The 17,408-nt window shown below is 47.4% G+C and overlaps 1 protein-coding gene across 7 annotated transcripts; it reads left to right on the top strand.

The window, feature by feature from the left end:
- The first annotated feature begins 2,095 nt into the window (after positions 1-2,095).
- Positions 2,096-16,748, top strand: abi3bpb (ABI family, member 3 (NESH) binding protein b). 7 transcript variants are annotated; one of them, XM_080519715.1, is made up of 23 exons: positions 2,096-2,289; positions 5,129-5,308; positions 5,678-5,746; positions 5,832-5,964; positions 6,546-6,727; positions 6,813-6,865; positions 6,997-7,027; positions 7,337-7,414; positions 7,534-7,587; positions 8,094-8,282; positions 8,719-8,796; positions 8,993-9,115; positions 9,437-9,502; positions 10,458-10,526; positions 10,617-10,751; positions 10,823-10,912; positions 11,025-11,234; positions 11,358-11,463; positions 12,134-12,213; positions 12,294-12,323; positions 12,404-12,562; positions 12,664-12,786; positions 15,604-16,748. In XM_080519715.1, the coding sequence occupies exons 1-23, from the start codon at positions 2,217-2,219 to the stop codon at positions 15,717-15,719; spliced, it is 2,427 nt and encodes an 808-aa protein (XP_080375841.1). In that variant the 5' UTR covers positions 2,096-2,216; the 3' UTR covers positions 15,720-16,748. The 7 variants fall into 7 exon arrangements, with proteins under 7 accessions (XP_080375841.1, XP_080375840.1, XP_080375842.1 ...); XM_080519714.1 differs by having other exon boundaries at positions 9,434-9,502; XM_080519716.1 differs by lacking the exon at positions 7,534-7,587 and having other exon boundaries at positions 9,434-9,502.
- Positions 16,749-17,408: the final 660 nt, after the last annotated feature.

Raw genomic sequence — 17,408 nt, 5'->3', positions numbered from 1 at the left:
GTATATTTCCCAGCGGAGACCAAAGGTCGCCGGGGTCACACCGAGGTCCGCGAGCTTTTTAATCATCTCTCTTCGTATTAACGACTCGGGCCTTCACAATAAACCACAGGCAGCTTTGATGTTGTGTGACTGGAAGAGAAACCAGCGTTGGTATGTTCAGCTATTGGTTTGTCTGGAGACACTGGCGAGATGTTCGCGTTCAAAGAGTCGAGGCTGCAGGAAACGTAAAGTTTTACTTGTGTGGTTACAGCGATGGCTCTGCTACAGTGTGTGTGTGTGTGTGTGTGTGTGTTTGTAAATGTTCTAATTCAGACCAGCTTTAATCAGGAAAACCTCTCGTCTCCAAACAGACCATAAAAATGTGAGCATTAGCCTAATTAGCAGCGCGCAGTGGGAACGTTTCACCCGAGGCGGCGAGCGTGTTTCTTATCATGACGTGTTTAATTAGCTGAAGTCCGTCGTTAACGCCGTTTGATGGAAGGGTTTAACGGGACGAGGACACGAGGAAGAGCTGTGTGAACGTGGTGCCGCACTTTGTTGTGTCTGCAGGTGTTTCTTCAGCTCTTCAGGTGTTTTTGAGGCTGTTTTTTTAGGGTTTTTTTTTAGGTTTTTTTGTGCATTTTATGCCAGTGAAGCTGTTTTTAAACAAATTGTGAGTCTGATCTGGTTTAAAGCATTTTTGTTTGTCTGCTTTTTTTTGTGTTTTGTGGGGGGTTTTGTTTTCCACTATGAATTCTGTTTCCAGCATTTTTGAGGCAGTCTTTTGTTTTTTTCATGCTTTTTTAAAAAAGAGCTTTTGAGGCTGTTTTGGGTGGATTTCAAAGGATGTTTTCAGTGTTTTAGTAAAGTCGTTTTGAGGCCTCCTTGAGGCTGTTTTCTGGCACTTTTGAGGCTCGTTCTAGGTGTGTTTTAATGCTGTTTTCAGGCCTTTTCGAGTTGCTTTGGGTCATTCTGTCAGGCTATTTTTAATCGTGTTTGCATAAAGTGTGGGGCGACGTGCTTTCATGCCTTCACTTTCAGGATGTTTTGTGCCGAGGACTCTCCAGGCGTCTCTGTTCTCAGCCCCGATCCACTGCTCCTCTCACACTTTCCTCTGCAGCTGCTGTTTGGCAGCCTTGCCTGCGTCCTGTCGCATGCCACGCCACGTGTGGGACCCTCCGCTGTCCCCCCTCATCCCCCTCTTCATCAGCTCCCGATCAGCCGCTCCCAGCATGCACGTGTGCAGTGGGCGGGTTCTGTCCTTTTCCCCCCATCGTGCTCGAGTGTGAGCGGCGGAGACACGTGAAAGACGGACCTCGCCGACCTGGGGCTTGGCAACGCGGCGCCGAAAGACGCTTGTCAGTGGTCGGCGTTGCCCGGCTCGCTGATGGTCCGCAGGTTTGAATTCCTGCGGGGACCACGCCCACTAACCTGCTGTGGGAGCCAATGGGAGTGCCGATCACAACATGTGGACACAATCACAGCAGCAACATGTGAGGACACACACACACACACACACACACACACACACACACACACACAGCTGAGGAGGCCTGAGAACTAAATGGGGGGGGGGGTCAGTTTGTTAAGAGGGGCCCTGGAGGGACAAGTTCCTGAGTACATGGAGGTTTGTCACCTCCTGGAGGACGACTGGTACAAAGACCAGGGGGACCATCAGATGGGGGGGCCCAGTGGGGGGGTTGGGGTCGCTGCTGCGAGGCTTTCTCCACACACTCCTGGGGGGCCACAGGGGGGCTGGGAAGCACCAAGGAAAACCACCAGGGATCTATTTGAAATGTTTGTTGTTGAGATAAACAAGTACAAAGAAATAAAAATGTTTAATGTTATGCTGAGGGGCATTTTAAAGAGTGGGGGGGGGGGGGGGGGGTGGAGGGGTTCGGGGGTGGAGGAGAGGGCGGGGCCAGGAGGAGGAGGAGGAGGTGATGAAGAAAGCAGAGAAACAGAGAGAGAAAACAGTCATGTTTAAAGTCCAGAGCAAGAAGAGGGGAGGTTGGGGGGGGCGGGGCACATGTGGGCTGCTGGTGGCTCCCAAGCCACGCCCACTCCCAGAGCCACGCCCACACGTGGAGCCTATACATGCTGGTGTCTTGGTGGTACCCTTCTCCACAGTGAGGACGTCCCCAGACTGAACAAGTCCCGCAACCACTCTCTGCCTCGGTTCAGTGAAGCGCTCCTTCATCCTTCATCCTCACCTCCTCCTCCTCCTCCTCTTCCTCATGGCAGGCTCCTCTGTCCTCCTCCTCCTGCTGGCGGTCGTGCTGCAGCTCGTCCTGGCTCAGAGGATCAGAGGTGAGTCGCTGCATGAAACAAGGACACGAGGGTTTAAAAATAAAAGGTGCAAGTCGATGGAGGAAACTGACACAAAGATACACACACACACACACACACACACACACACACACACACACACACACACACACACACACACTGCAGGAAACTTAAAGCTCACCTCTGAAGTTCTGAAGAGTCAACCAGTGTAAATATGTCTGGAATGAATCTAGAACATGTACAAAATGCAGTGAAAGAGCCACAACAATGAAGGTCAGTGAGTCACTTTAAACTTTAAATAACTGAATGGACAGAAAACCTGTAAAATAATTAATTGTATATATATTTTTTAGAAGTAAATTCAAAACAAAATCTGAAGTGGGTGTTAAGTTTGCCATGAACAGAGAAAATGTGTAGGAATAAAATGTGATGAAACGAACAGTGGAATAAGTTCTGGGAAAGTATTTGTCCAGATGGAAGTCGATGGATGATTTTAACCTTAAAATCCTCGAACTTGTGTGAAATAATGCACATGAGCTAAATAATGTGAAATAATTGCAGGAGAGAAGTGACAGAATGTGGACATTCTCACTGATGACATGAATAATAGGCTGAAATGATGGAGAGAAATTCAGTGGAGTTGGAAAAACAAGGGAACAGGAGTGAAATATTTTGATGAAAGGAGTCGGAGAACGACACGCTTGTTAGGATGGATGTGAGCAAAGACACCTGTTGGTATCAGAGCCAACATCACCGACACCGACTAGCATCACGTAGCCTGAACGCCTGTTACCTTTTGTGCTCGTTTCCAGGAATAAAAGACCTTGAGCGTTATCTTTTGTTAATATCGGTCCCTGGCAACGTCAATCGGTGTGCGTTGATCCCCGCCAGCGTTGAATGAACGGACAGAGGAGATGTGTTTTGCAGAGTCGACATTCCTGCCGCCGTTTCTGAGGCGTTTTCTTTTTGTGAGTGGCGGCTTGTCTTAGCGTCAGTTTGACGTCTCGGCTGCACGTGATGTAGCTGGCGTCTCTATTTTCCTCCAAAAAGTCTGTAGTTATGTAAGACGATAAAAATCCCCTGCAGAGGAAACTGTCAGGGCCACTTGGAGAGGATTACCTCAATGCGCCAGAGGAAGCCAACAACAACAGAGGCGGGGGGCCTCTCCACGGAGGGTTATTATGACAAAATGAAATGTAATTAATGCCGTTAAAAAAAAAGAAATTTAAAAAAGCACTCGGGGACACATTTTAATGAGACTCCAGCGAGAACACACACACATCTGGTTTTTCTGTTTTTATTACATGGAGAGGAACTTCACTGACAAGCCCCGCCCACCTCCTGCCGTCACTCATGTTCTTCAACCGGAGGAACTCAAAACGACTGCAGCTGTTTCTCTCTGGCCGCCGCGACGCCTCGGACACCGTCACATCTCACTGCCTCATGCATTTCTTTGGACTTTTCCCAACGTGGCCTCGTTCACTGTGCCTCTTCTCGCGGTGCAGATAGAAGTTGCACTAGTTTTACTAATAGTTTGTGCCTCTTGCAGGACTTTTGTCAGTAATACTTTGTTGATGATTCAGTACTTCATATGATCTCTGAGGATAAAACTTTGCAAACCTGAGTTTTGTGCATGTTTGTGTGTTTTCTTCTTGCAGTACTTGTTGGTGTTTGGTGGTACACTTTGTACTCCTTGGTACTTTTGGAGGTTGTGGTGTTGCTGTTTGTCTGCGGTTGAAGGACCCGCCTCTCCGTTAAGCTCTGCAGCAGGATCGGCACATGATGTTCCTGCCGCTCGCACCGCGTCCGAGCGCCTCATTAGTGCTGATTGCTTCAATGTGCAGCTTCACTTCCGTACCGTCATTAAAGGCCCCGCCAGCTGCTGCACGCACACATCCACACTGCAGGGGGCGCTGCAGAGCACACGACAACATCTCAGCCTGTTTCCAGCCTGGTTTTCATTCCTTCAGGGTTGATTCTAGGTTTTCTGGCACTTCTTACCGCGATAAATCATTATTGCGACTTCGTCTGAATGGCTAACCTGCTCCGGAGCAGGCTATGTTCTGGACAAGAGATCAAGGAGCACAAAAGCTCCGCCTCCGGACCAATCAGGTCTCTTGAAAAATGACCTTCCCATTCTTAGGTGGTGCTCGTGAGAGGAGCGCAGCTTCAAGGGAGGTTTTCTTGTTCTTGTTCCCAAGTCCGTTCAGCTCCACTCAGGTTGATCTGAAATAATGAGCTTCATGGTCCCAGTGGGCAGAACTGCAGCTGCAGAGCCGCAAAAGAACTCAACGGAAAATAGAAACCAAAAAAACGAGCTCCGCCAGAAACGTCTGTGCCGTTATAAAGATATATTGAGTGATCGGAGTGTTGACAGTCCTCGGATGAATTAATATTACATAATCTCTTGAAATTCTGCATTAACCGAGTCAGCAGGTTTCTGACAGTCCCTCCTGGCTTCCACTGCAACAACAGTGTTGCTGTTGGCCGGGATCAAGTGTTTGATTTCTTCATATTTCCATCACCTGCTCCTCCGTTACGTAAGCTCCTCTGCAGGATTGGTGATTGGCTCCAGACTCCGCCCCTTTTATGGGCTCGCGCGCCAAACAAGATCGGAAAGGCCCGGCATGTTAATCCCGCTTCGTACTACAGGCCTCGGGTGTTTGATTTCTAATCGTCACTCAGTCATCACTAAGCCGACACATGAGATGTGCTTGACTGTCAGTAGCTTTGTTCTATTTTGAGCGTCGATGTGGTTTTTTTGTTTAATCTACGAGCTCTGAGGGTTTGTTTGCTTCCCAGTGAGTTGTGATGAGGAGTTTCCGGTTCCGGTGTTAATAATGTGGCGTGTTGCCTTCAGAGCGCCGTCAGAACCTGAAGGTGCGGATCAACGCCACGGACGACACCATCGTGATGACGTTTGTGCGTCCAAGCGCCGACGTGAAGCTGGAGGGCTACATCCTGGGGTACGGCGGCGGCGTGTTCTCCAAACAGTTCATCCCGCTCCCCGAGGACGGCGAGCCGTACCTGGCCGAGATGGGTGAGAGCCGCACGCCACATCACTCCCGCGTGTTTTCAAAGCGACCCCAGAAAACTGCGCTCGCCGCCGCTTGCAGTTGATGGATGAGGTGGGGGAGGGGGCGGCGCTTGTGTGTACCTGCAGAGGTGTTGGGTGACGGCAGACGATGACAGACGGCGCCTGTCCTCACTCACGACTCGAAAGATACGAAACACAAAACAAAGCCACTCACTGCTGACGTGTCGCAGCACGAACCCAAAGTCTCAGTTCGCCTGCAAAAGTTGTGTAAATGTTCTGTTTGTCGATCTGGTTTTAATTTTTTTTTTTTTTTTTTTTTTAATTTCTGTTGTGTTTTATTATTTTGCATTGACCGGACAAATGTTCTTCCAGATGCTGAACCGAAGTACCTGATCGCTGTTCAACCGATTCCAACCAACGATGTCAAGAAGCACTGCACAGGTACAACGTCCGTCCCTGGTCTTTCTTGGTCTCGACTGTCCTCACCTGGTTTTAACTGCTTTCACCCGTCCTCCCGTCTCCTCAGGTAAGGTGAACCTGGAAAAACCCCTGCACCTGGTCATCGGTTCCGTGACTCCATCAGCGGTTCTGCTGTCATGGGGCAACGTGGCGAAGACGCCGTACGAAGGGAACATCCTGGACGAATGTCTTGAGGACGGGTCGGTACCTTTCCGTGAGCCTCTCCTGAGCCTCAGTTTTCCTCCACTTTCTGTGCACTTTGGAACTTTTTGAGTTTGTTGTTATCATTTAACACAACACAAACAAAATTGTTCAGTCATTTTGTAATTAATTTGACTACTTGATTGGTAATTATATAAAACAGTTTTTAAGTGAAGTGGACATGGGATCAGGCGTCCACAGCTGACAAGTTACCGCTGTGGCTCCATGAGCACAATTATTTACCCAAACTATTTATCTTTCCTCTGCATTTATATTCCTCTACCACTCTGGTTTTCATCACTTTTTCTTCAGTCTGTGTGTGAGATTTTGTGGCCATTTCAAAAACATTTGTGTGGCTGATTGTGTCACAAATGTTTTTCAGGATGTGATTGTTTCTGTCCCCAAAGCATCTCAGACACACAAAAAACAAATTTAAGTCATGAGCTCGGGTCTAAAATTGTGATGTTTCTTCCAATAAGATCCATTGAAGATGCGCATTTGAATATGAAGTGGACCGAGAATCCAACCCTGAGGAACTCCAGTCGGATGTCAAGCTGTTTGTTCTGGTTTTCTCCAACAGGTTCTACACCATCCGCTACAGGGAGAGGAACAGGAAGTGGATCTACCAAACATGTCCGACCAGCGACACGGTGGTGGACAACCTGAAGCCCAACACGCCGTACGAGTTCGGCGTTCGCTCCAACAAGGACCAGACCAGCGGCACGTGGAGCAAACCAGTCCTCCACAACACCAACATGGGCAGTAAGATGAACCCCTTCTTCCTTTTCTTCATCTTCTTGTCATGTGGATGTCCGTCACTGAAATACTTCCTCTCTGGATTTCTCAGACAAAAACATTCAGAAGACTTTTAAGCTGCGTAATCCGCTGGTGAATTCACTGGTATGTCAAAAAAGTCATTACAAGTTGTTGTTTTTTAAAATGAAAAATCTTATATAAAGAAAGAATATTGAGTTGAGTTCCATTTTTTCTTTCCTGTTTGAAAGTTCAAATGTTTGTGTTTGTTTCTGCAGAAACCTCACGGCCTCTTCCCTCCTCGTCCCGGTGAGGTTCTCATCCACACCAGACCAGTTTTCTGTCACGCATCTCATAAATTCACATTTTAGTCACAATATTAAAGGTTAATGAAATGAAAACTTTATTTATTCATTAATTCTGTCTTGAACATCCTTTTATCATTTTAGCAAATCACCAATTTATTTATGCTTTTCATCCATTCATTTAATTGTATTTCAATCATTATATTATTTTATTGTTGATTAACACACAATGAAATTGTTTGCATTTTATTACTGACTCCAGTTTAAAGATGTTTTAAAGTGTCTGAACCAACGATGCATTGTGTGCCTGCAGCGCTGCACAACGCCACCAGGGGACGATTCTCCACCATGCTGAAAAATGGCGGCTTCCCTGCAGCTCCTCGCACCTTTGGTGATTATTCATCCCCCTCCTCCTCCACCTGTGTCTCCTCCTCCACCTGTGTCTCCTCCTCCTCCTCCTCCTCCTCCTCCTTCAGCTCTCACTGGCCACCTCCTCGTTTTGTCCCACAGCGCCTCCTCTCGGCCAACAGGAAACCGTCCCTGAGCCCGCCAACCCGTTGCTCGGTAACCACGTTGTTACTCTTTCAGGCTTCACCTGCTTACACCCAGCACCTGGGAAGGGGCAGAGTCAGAGGGGGGCGGGGTCTGTTAAGGAAGGGACATGGGCGGGGCTGTGCAGCTGCTGTGATTGGCTGCATGTCGGCATGTTCTCCACCAGTTAGAAAGTCTGAGCGCGGCGTCGCAGAAAGTCACCAAGGTAAAGAAACAAATAGCTTGCAGCCGGAGGTCATGTGATCGCGAACGTGCTTCAGCCGCCATGTTTTCTCCTCCTCCCTCTCCTCCTCCTCCTCACCCTGCAACTCCTCCTCCTCGGTCAGACTGCATGAGGTCGCAGCATGTTTGAAGTTCAGACACAGACGTGGTCAAAGTTTCCTGAGAGGAAACGCCGCCACATGCAGTCTGCTGAGTCCAGATCATGGGAGGTCCCCGGTCCCGCTGAAGGTGAAGACACCTACCATAGTCCTGACCCCCCCCCCCCCTCCCCCCGTCTGTCCCTCCTCTCACCCCAGACACTGAAAACTTGGTTAAGAGCGCCCCTCACGTTCCGGAGGACCGCCCCATCCAGCCCACCCAAGCCCCTCAGACCAGCACCACTGCTGCCTCCCCCGTTACTCTCTCAGCCGCCGGCCGCCGTTCGTCCCAGGGGCGGACCACTGAAGAACCCGTTAAGGCGCCAAACAAGCCGCCACACTCTGCTGGTAATTCATTTTGTTGCTACCTCTGAGGTTGGTCCTCATTACAGGGAGTCTCAGGGAGACTGAAACCAGCACAGTCACTCCAAACAAAACCAGCGCGTCGCCGGGGGGTGTGCCAGCGTTCCACAAGTCTGGTTTACTGAGAGTAACAGCTGCAGTGTTCACAGACCAAAGTGTTGACAGGATATGGTTTTCAGAATTGTAGTCAGACCATGGCTTCCAGAAGTGGTCACAGATGATGGTTTCCATCAGTCATGGTGAAAACAATCAAAAGATAAGAGAGCAGAGTGTCGCCTGCCAACAGTTTGACGTCATTTCAAAACTTTTCTTCTCCTTCCTCTTCTTCCATCTGTGTTTCTGATCCCACAGGCTCAGGACGATTCTGTCAGTGAAGTCTCCCTCTGGTTTAACAGACTCGTCCTTGTTTTTGTCCTCACAGCTGTCAGCCAATCGAAGGACAGTTCCACATTTGTGAGGTTGGCTCTGGCCAATGAGAGGGCTCAGACTAACAGCTGGGGTAATTCTTCTCGGCCCTCTTTCTTGAGCTCTGCAGCTTGGCTCTCGTCTCCATTTCATCCACAGGAGCATGCAGCTGGTCATGGACGCCATCACCTAAACTCCATCATGCTGCAGGGCCCATCACTAACCCTGCTATTCGCTTCTCTTCCTCCAGCACGCCGCCACCTGTAACCCCACTCCTCTTCCTCTTTTAGGTCACAACAGCAGATCTCTGAGCCCCAACAGGCCTGCAGTGCCCCCACAGACCGGATCCACCAGGCCCCTCTTTCCCCTCTATAGACCCAGCAGCTGGTCCCCGACCTCAGGGGTCCTTGGGGGTAATCCTCCCAGCTTCCGGCTCTTCTGATCCTCACAGCTTTCACTTTCATCCAAACGCAAACTTCCCCTCTTTAAACTTTGAGCATCAAAAAACCAAACGAGTCCCAGTGACATCTGGCGTCATGAAAACAAACTGCACAATAAGAGTACAATGTAAATACCCAAATGACACAAAACAACCACAAACAGACAAAAAAACCCAATCATGAATAAACACAAAACCACTACAGATAAATGGTTCATGGACTCGGTTGGTTGTCCTCTTCACTTTCCACAAACAAGCCTTTTTCCCTCTTGTAATGCTGATTTTCTCCCAGCAGTGAACGGAAAGCCGCACGGCGGCGGCTCTGCGCTCAAACCGGCCTTATGGTCCCGACATGGACTCGGTAAAAAGCCCTTACTTGTCTCTGTGTGTTTCACTGTTCACCCTTCACCTGCAGTTGCAGCGCCCCCTGCTGTCTGTGTCTTCATTCATCGTGTTTAATTAATTCACCTCCATCCGCCTGTTCATCTGTCCACCCATCCTGTCCTCCCTCTGTCCCACGCTGGAGCTTCTGCTGGGTTTTCATGTGGTGAAATGTTCGTCCTGGTTGTTGGAGCTGCTTCATGTTTGGTCCTGCTCGCTGGCCGTCTGAGGAACAGACTCAGAAAGCCTGAAAAAACCCCTGCAGATCAATTCAAGCATGGCCTCGTGTTTATCTGCTCCTGCAGGTCAAAACAAGTACAAAACTGCTCAAAACCCACAAGAAAATCAATCTGATGATGTCGGTGTAGAAGTAAAAACTGTTCTGATCCAAAGTTTGTCCAGTGGAACTATAGGGGACTATAATGTGCAGTCAGGCTAAGATGGTCCAAAGTGGTCCAAAAACCACCCTGAGATGGTCAAATGCAAACTATTCCGAACTAGTCCAAAACAAGGTAAAAATGAACTGTTCAGTACTGCAAAATCAGTCAAAGTCAAGGTTCTCAAACTGGTTTGTCGATGGTCTGAAACCAGTTCAGAAGAGGTTTGACATTATTAACATGTAATCAGTATAACACTGGACCTAAACTAGTCTGAGACCAGTCCAACCAATCCTGATGTCATCATTGTCAAGCGAACATCTGAAAACCCATTAATCCGTTTGACTATTTTAAAATCATTTTAAAACCAATTTATTTCAGGATTAAACCTTGATCACGACCAGTCTAAAGCCAGTTTCAAATTAATTTAAAACCAGTCTAAAACATGATTAAAACTGGTTTAATACAACAAAAATGCTGGTTCCCATCATAGTGTACCAGTAGAACCAGTCGATTGCTACTAGCAATAAGGATGCTGATGTTCGTGACTCGTTTCAGGTTCTCCTGCTCGTCCGTCCATCCAGATCAACAAGAAACCAAACCTGGTGGGCAAACCCGGAGAAACAGGTAAGACCCCCCCCCCCCCCCGACCCGAGTGTCCTTCCTCCCCACTCCCCCATGCTCTGCCCCAACCTTCACCATCACTCTTCCCTCCAGACAAAGTCAACAGTCTGAAGCAGAACGTCGACTTACCCATCCTCAAGGCTAAAGTCCAGACCGCCCCCACTGCCAAACCCACCAAACCAGAGCGCAGACAGACCACCACCACCACCACCGCGCCCGCACCCACAGGTATGATGGAACCCCCCCCCGCCCCACTTTGAGGTTGTCTTTCTTGTTTCTCACTGATTTTCTTCTTCCAGCATCTCGACAGGAAACCTGGGAGGAGTCCGACCTGTTCAAAGCGCAGCCCGCCTCCGACCTCGACGCTCTGGGCAAGAAGCGCTACGTAGGTGAGCACCGATTCCTCCTCTTCCTCCTCCTCGCCCTCATCTTCTTCCGAACCCCATGCCCTGCACGCTGTCCATCACCCAAGCTGACCTCCTCTTCCTCCTCCTGCCACAGCGCCCCATGTGATATACCAAACCGGGAAGAAGCCAGATGAGCCATGCTCCATTACCTCCTCCCTCAACTACTTCTCTGCCAACGAGCCCGGGGAGACTAATGTGACGGCGCCGCCCAGGAGCCCACCTTCCAACCTCACCGTGGTGACGGTGGAGGGATGTCCCTCCTTCGTCATCCTCGACTGGGAGAAGACGGACAACGACACCACCGGTATGAAAGAGTCCGACGCGGAATAGCTATTTATCTCGGAATCGGAAAGATTTATCAACGTTTGCCACAAACTGTTGGTTAAAAAAGGTTGAAATGGACTATTGGAACTGTGTCTGTTCTCAGAGTATGAAGTCATCTCCACGGCTAAAGGGCCGGACGGCGAGCAGGTTTCCATCCTGACCACCAACCAGACGCACACGGCTGTGGAGAACCTGAAACCAGAAAGCAGGTGAGCTCTTGCAGATGCTTCTCCGTCAGACTTCAGTTCGAATACACAGATCAGATGCTCGGGCGTGAAAAGTTCCGGGGGGTTTGCGGTGACGCCGGGGGAACACCTGCAGCTTGGTGCTGCTTCAAGCTCCACTAAACACAACCATGTAAAACACGCCGCTCGCCCGTATAATGAGGCTCGATGTGGGAAAACCAGCTGCTGAGGAGGAGGAGGAGGATGAAGAGGAGGAGGTGGTGGTGGTGGTGGTGGTGGTGTGTGTGACTTTGAGCAGAAACAGGAGCCGAGTGGAGGAGCTGCTCTGGCTCGGACTTTATTTACAGAGGATGAAGTCACACAGCCGCTGCAGGTTTCAGCAGGTCTGAGACGCTTCGGGACTCTTTTTCATCCAGATGAACTTTCCTCTCGGTAGCTGGAACAAAGAAACTTCAAATAAGTCTTGAGTTTGTCCTGGTAAAACAACCCAAAGAACCATTGATTGTGCAATAGTTCTGTTTTGCTGCTCAATAATTTGATGAGATGAGAAAAAAAGGTCTGCTTGAGCAAAGAAACTTGTAGTTCCCGTCTTTGCTTTTGAACGAGCTGCAGTCTGGAATCTGCAAAGCGTCGGCATCAGGAAACGAGCTCCTTTGTTCTGATCCCTACATCTGGTTCTTCTTCTGCTCCTCAGCTACGAGTTCAAAGTGAAGCCCAAGAACGAGCTGGGCGCCGGTCCCCCCAGTGAACCCGTGTCCTTCAACACCGAGTCAGGTACGCCACACTCCCCCCCCCCCCCCCCCCCCAGCGTTTCAGAACAGTTGGAGTAATCCTCTTGTCGTGTCTTTCCTCAGCGGACCCTCGGGTGAGCGAGAACGTCTCCGGTAAGTTGGCGAGTCGAGGTAACCGTGGTGACGATTGCACCGCAAAGGCTTCATGGGGGGGATCTTTGTCTTGTGTTCAGGAAAAGATGCCATCTGGACTCAGTTCCCCTTCAAGACCGACTCGTACTCCGACTGCCACGGGAAGCAGTACGTCAAGAGAACCTGGTACCGCAAGTTTGTGGGCATTCAGCTCTGCAACTCCCTTCGCTACAAGATCTACCTGAGCGACTCGCTCAATGGTGAGTGGTTCTGGTCCGACCAGGTCCTTGGTCCTGTATCACTGTGATTCCGGGGTTTGGTCTCTCAGTCAGACCTGATCGACGATCTTTCCTCCCGGCAGGTAAATTCTACAACATCGGGGATCAGACGGGTTTCGGGGAAGACCACTGTCAGTTCGTCGACTCGTTCCTGGATGGACGGACGGGTCGTCAGCTCCAAGCGGACCACCTGCCCTCCAGAGCCGGTACACACCGACCCACTTCTTAAAATCACTGGGACACAGTCTGCAACACTCTGATGAGTCGTTGTCTCATATTTATGGAAAACACACTTCATGAGTCTGATGCATAGCGACTGTTCAGTCCAGCAGGGGGCGCTGCGCTGAATTAACATATTAGCTGGTGGTATGTGAAGACTGTAAACACCTTCCGGTGTCACACAGAATAAACATCTTTGAATATCACTGCCAGCTTCTGCTGGTACTGCAGTAGCTGGCATCAGTGTCCGTAAGTACTGTCAGAGAGACGGACATGTACAATTGAAAGTACATTTCTGCATGCAGAACATGGAGGATAAATGAGCCTTTGACACTGTTACTGCAGATAATACGACACTTTATAAAACTACTGTAACTTTCGCATCCCTGCTATAAATACTACAAGTACAGGACTTACTGCTCCCATGACTGATATCAATGCATCTAAAACTAATATTTAGGTATTACAGTACTAATATTACTACTATTCAGTCCTACAGTCAGTCAGTAGTATGGTTATTAGTATAATCAGCACTACAGTCAGTACTACAGTCAGCACTACAGTCAGTGCTACAGTCAGTACTATGGTTATTAGTATAATCAGCACTACAGTCAGTACTACAGTCAGTCAGTACAGTCAGTCAGCCATTACTATGGTTATTAGTATAATCAGCACTACAGTCAGCATTACAGTCAGTCAGTACTACAGTCAGTCAGTACTATGGTTATTAGTATAATCAGCACTACAGTCAGTACTACAGTCAGTCAGTACTATGGTTATTAGTATAATCAGCACTACAGTCAGTACTACAGTCAGTACTACAGTCAGTCAGTACTACAGTCAGTAAGTACTATGATTATTAGTATAATCGGCACTACAGTCAGTACTACAGTCCGTCAGTACAGTCAGTCAGTCAGTACTATGGTTATTAGTATAATCAGCACTACAGTCAGCACTACAGTCAGTACTACAGTCAGCACTACAGTCAGCACTACAGTCAGTGCTACAGTCAGTCAGTACTACAGTCAGTCAGTACTATGGTTATTAGTATAATCAGCACTACAGTCAGTGCTACAGTCAGTCAGTACAGTCAGTCAGCCAGTACTATGGTTATTAGTATAATCAGCACTACAGTCAGCATTACAGTCAGTCAGTACTACAGTCAGTCAGTACAGTCAGTCAGCCAGTACTATGGTTATTAGTATAATCAGCACTACAGTCAGTACTACAGTCAGTCAGTACAGTCAGTCAGCCAGTACTATGGTTATTAGTATAATCAGCACTACAGTCAGTACTACAGTCAGTCAGTACAGTCAGTCAGCCAGTACTATGGTTATTAGTATAATCAGCACTACAGTCAGCATTACAGTCAGTCAGTACTACAGTCAGTCAGTACTATGGTTATTAGTATAATCAGCACTACAGTCAGTACTACAGTCAGTACTACAGTCAGTCAGTACTACAGTCAGTCAGTACTATGATTATTAGTATAATCGGCACTACAGTCAGTACTACAGTCAGTCAGTACAGTCAGTCAGTCAGTACTATGGTTATTAGTATAATCAGCACTACAGTCAGCACTACAGTCAGTGCTACAGTCAGTACTACAGTCAGTCAGTACTATGGTTATTAGTATAATCAGCACTACAGTCAGTACTACAGTCAGTCAGTACTATGGTTATTAGTATAATCAGTACTACAGTCAGTCAGTACCACAGTCAGTCAGTACTATGGTTATTAGTATAATCAGCACTACAGTCAGCACTACAGTCAGTACTACAGTCAGTCAGTACTATGGTTATTAGTATAATCAGCACTACAGTCAGCACTACAGTCAGTACTACAGTCAGTACTACAGTCAGTCAGTTCTATGGTTATTAGTACAATCAGCACTACAGTCAGTACTACAGTCAGTCAGTACTATGGTTATTAGTATAATCAGCACTACAGTCAGCACTACAGTCAGTCAGCACTACAGTCAGTACTACAGTCAGTCAGTAGTATGGTTATTAGTATAATCAGTACTACAGTCAGTACTACAGTCAGTACTACAGTCAGTCAGTACTATGGTTATTAGTATTATCAGTACTACAGTCAGCACTACAGTCAGCTCTACAGTCAGTACTACAGTCAGTACTACAGTCAGTCAGTACTGCAGTCAGCACTACAGTCAGTCAGTAGTATGGTTATTAGTATAATCAGCACTACAGTCAGTACTACAGTCAGTCAGTAGTATGGTTATTAGTATAATCAGCCCTACAGTCAGCACTACAGTCAGTACTACAGTCAGTGCTACAGTCAGTCAGTAGTATGGTTATTAGTATAATCAGCACTACAGTCAGCACTACAGTCAGTCAGCACTACAGTCAGTACTACAGTCAGTCAGTAGTATGGTTATTAGTATAATCAGTACTACAGTCAGTACTACAGTCAGTACTACAGTCAGTCAGTACTATGGTTATTAGTATTATCAGTACTACAGTCAGCTCTACAGTCAGTACTACAGTCAGTACTACAGTCAGTCAGTACTGCAGTCAGCACTACAGTCAGTCAGTAGTATGGTTATTAGTATAATCAGCACTACAGTCAGTACTACAGTCAGTCAGTACTGCAGTCAGCACTACAGTCAGTCAGTAGTATGGTTATTAGTATAATCAGCCCTACAGTCAGCACTACAGTCAGTACTACAGTCAGTGCTACAGTCAGTCAGTACTATGGTTATTAGTATAATCAGCCCTACAGTCAGCACTACAGTCAGTCAGTACTACAGTCAGTAAACTCTGCCCTCACTCTCTGCGCTGCAGGTTTCTACCGGGCCGTCCGTCAGGAGCCGGTTCACTTCGGGCAGATTGGCGGACGCTCCCACATCAGCTACGTGTCCTGGTACGAGTGCGGGACGCCGATCCCGGGGAAATGGTAGAGAGCGACAACTTCCTGTGGAAGCAGGTTGTGGACAAGCGGCCCAACATGGCCGCCGTGGCACCGTGCGGACGGAGAGAGAGAGACTGGACATTGTTCCATGGAGGGAAGCTGGCTCCCCGTCTGTCTCCATCGTCACATCGCACGTTATTTATCAGGAAATGCGTCGCCGTCTCGTCACCGCAGGCAGCAGCGCGGGCGCCCAAAACATTCGCACGTTCCCCGAAGAACATTGTGGCCCCGCCATGATGGCCCCGCCATGATGGCCGCCGCCGCTCCGTCCATGCGGTGCACGCTGTCTGCCAGCATGTAGCTCCATATTTGTCGGAGGCTTCCTGCAGTTTGCACAACAGAAATGTTTTATCTGTATATGAAGACGATGTATTTTAGTCACAACATTTCTGCCACTGTGTTTGTCTCCACAATACGACAGAAACATACGACTGGAGTTTGTAAAAAAAAAAAAAGAAAAATGGACCGACCGACGTGGCGGCGGCAGATTTTATTATTTTCACAGCTGGCTGAGTCGAGTTGATTTAATCACATGCTGTAATATTTCGTTATTTTCCTAGAGAACTCTGTGCAGCTCAAAGACTTTCACCTCCTTCCTGTACGATGTAGCGGAGTGACGTACTGTGCCTTTAACCTTCACTATTATTGTTGTTATTGTTATTAACGTGCAGGGATCATTTTTAACACAAAGAAGTGCTTTGTAAAGGAAATCTGGATGTATGTCTGTTTTGAATATGAACATGTTCTTTTTTTTAAATAAATTCAAACTGATGAATTAAAGTCACAAGAACAGTTATGTTTTATGTCTTGGCGAGAACTTCACTACCCATGGTGCTTTGCTGTTACACCAAACGGCAAGTTTCGTCAGGAGCTTCACAACTTCAGATTGCAGGTTTCGATTGACGCCTCATGTGCTATTCAAACCTTTCTCAACGTAACCGCCACCTCGGACTGGGAACTTGTTTGGAAACCAGATGTTTGTTAATATTTATTAAATATTTCTATTTATTTAACCAGCGTACAATATCAGTGTCCCTTTTTGATTAACGCTTACACTGCGGCCTGGTGGTTGCAGCACATTCCTCATCCAGTCTCACTGCTGTTAGTATAAATATTAAGATTGGGTGTATTATTCACACTAAAGGTAAAATATAGATACAGGGCTTTGCCTGAAAACCAGCAAACAACCCATCTAATGGTCACTTCTCAAACCTTTACTGATATCATCCTAATATCTGGAATTCACTGTTTTATTTTTTTACATTTTAATGTAAAATGCATATACAGATGATAATTATTTGAGACCCTCTAATTTGTCCAGTATATTGCTGCTTATTTTATTTATATAATAGTCTGTAGTTGAAGTATATCACTTGTCTGACAAAGTAATGTTCTATAGTTCTGTTCCATTCTGTTGATCTTGCAGTGTATATTTTTAGTATGTTTTTTTTTTTTTACCACATATCTATTAATAAGTAAAGATGAAACAGAAACATGTTGTTCAAAAAAACAACAAAACAAAAATAAATTCCATATTTTGCTTAGGGTTTCCCCGCTCTCTTGATTGACACCGAGTTGAACCAATCAGATGGCTCGCTGCCCTTCACCAATCAGAGCTGATCAATCATCCGGTCGTGAAGACACGTGTAGAATGTAAACATGAAACCGGATGCGTGAT

Source organism: Blennius ocellaris, assembly GCF_963422515.1.
Source record: "Blennius ocellaris genome assembly, chromosome: 24".
NCBI lineage: Eukaryota > Metazoa > Chordata > Actinopteri > Blenniiformes > Blenniidae > Blennius > Blennius ocellaris.
Note: the sequence above shows the minus strand (reverse complement) of the source record. Positions and strands in the feature narration are given on the sequence as shown.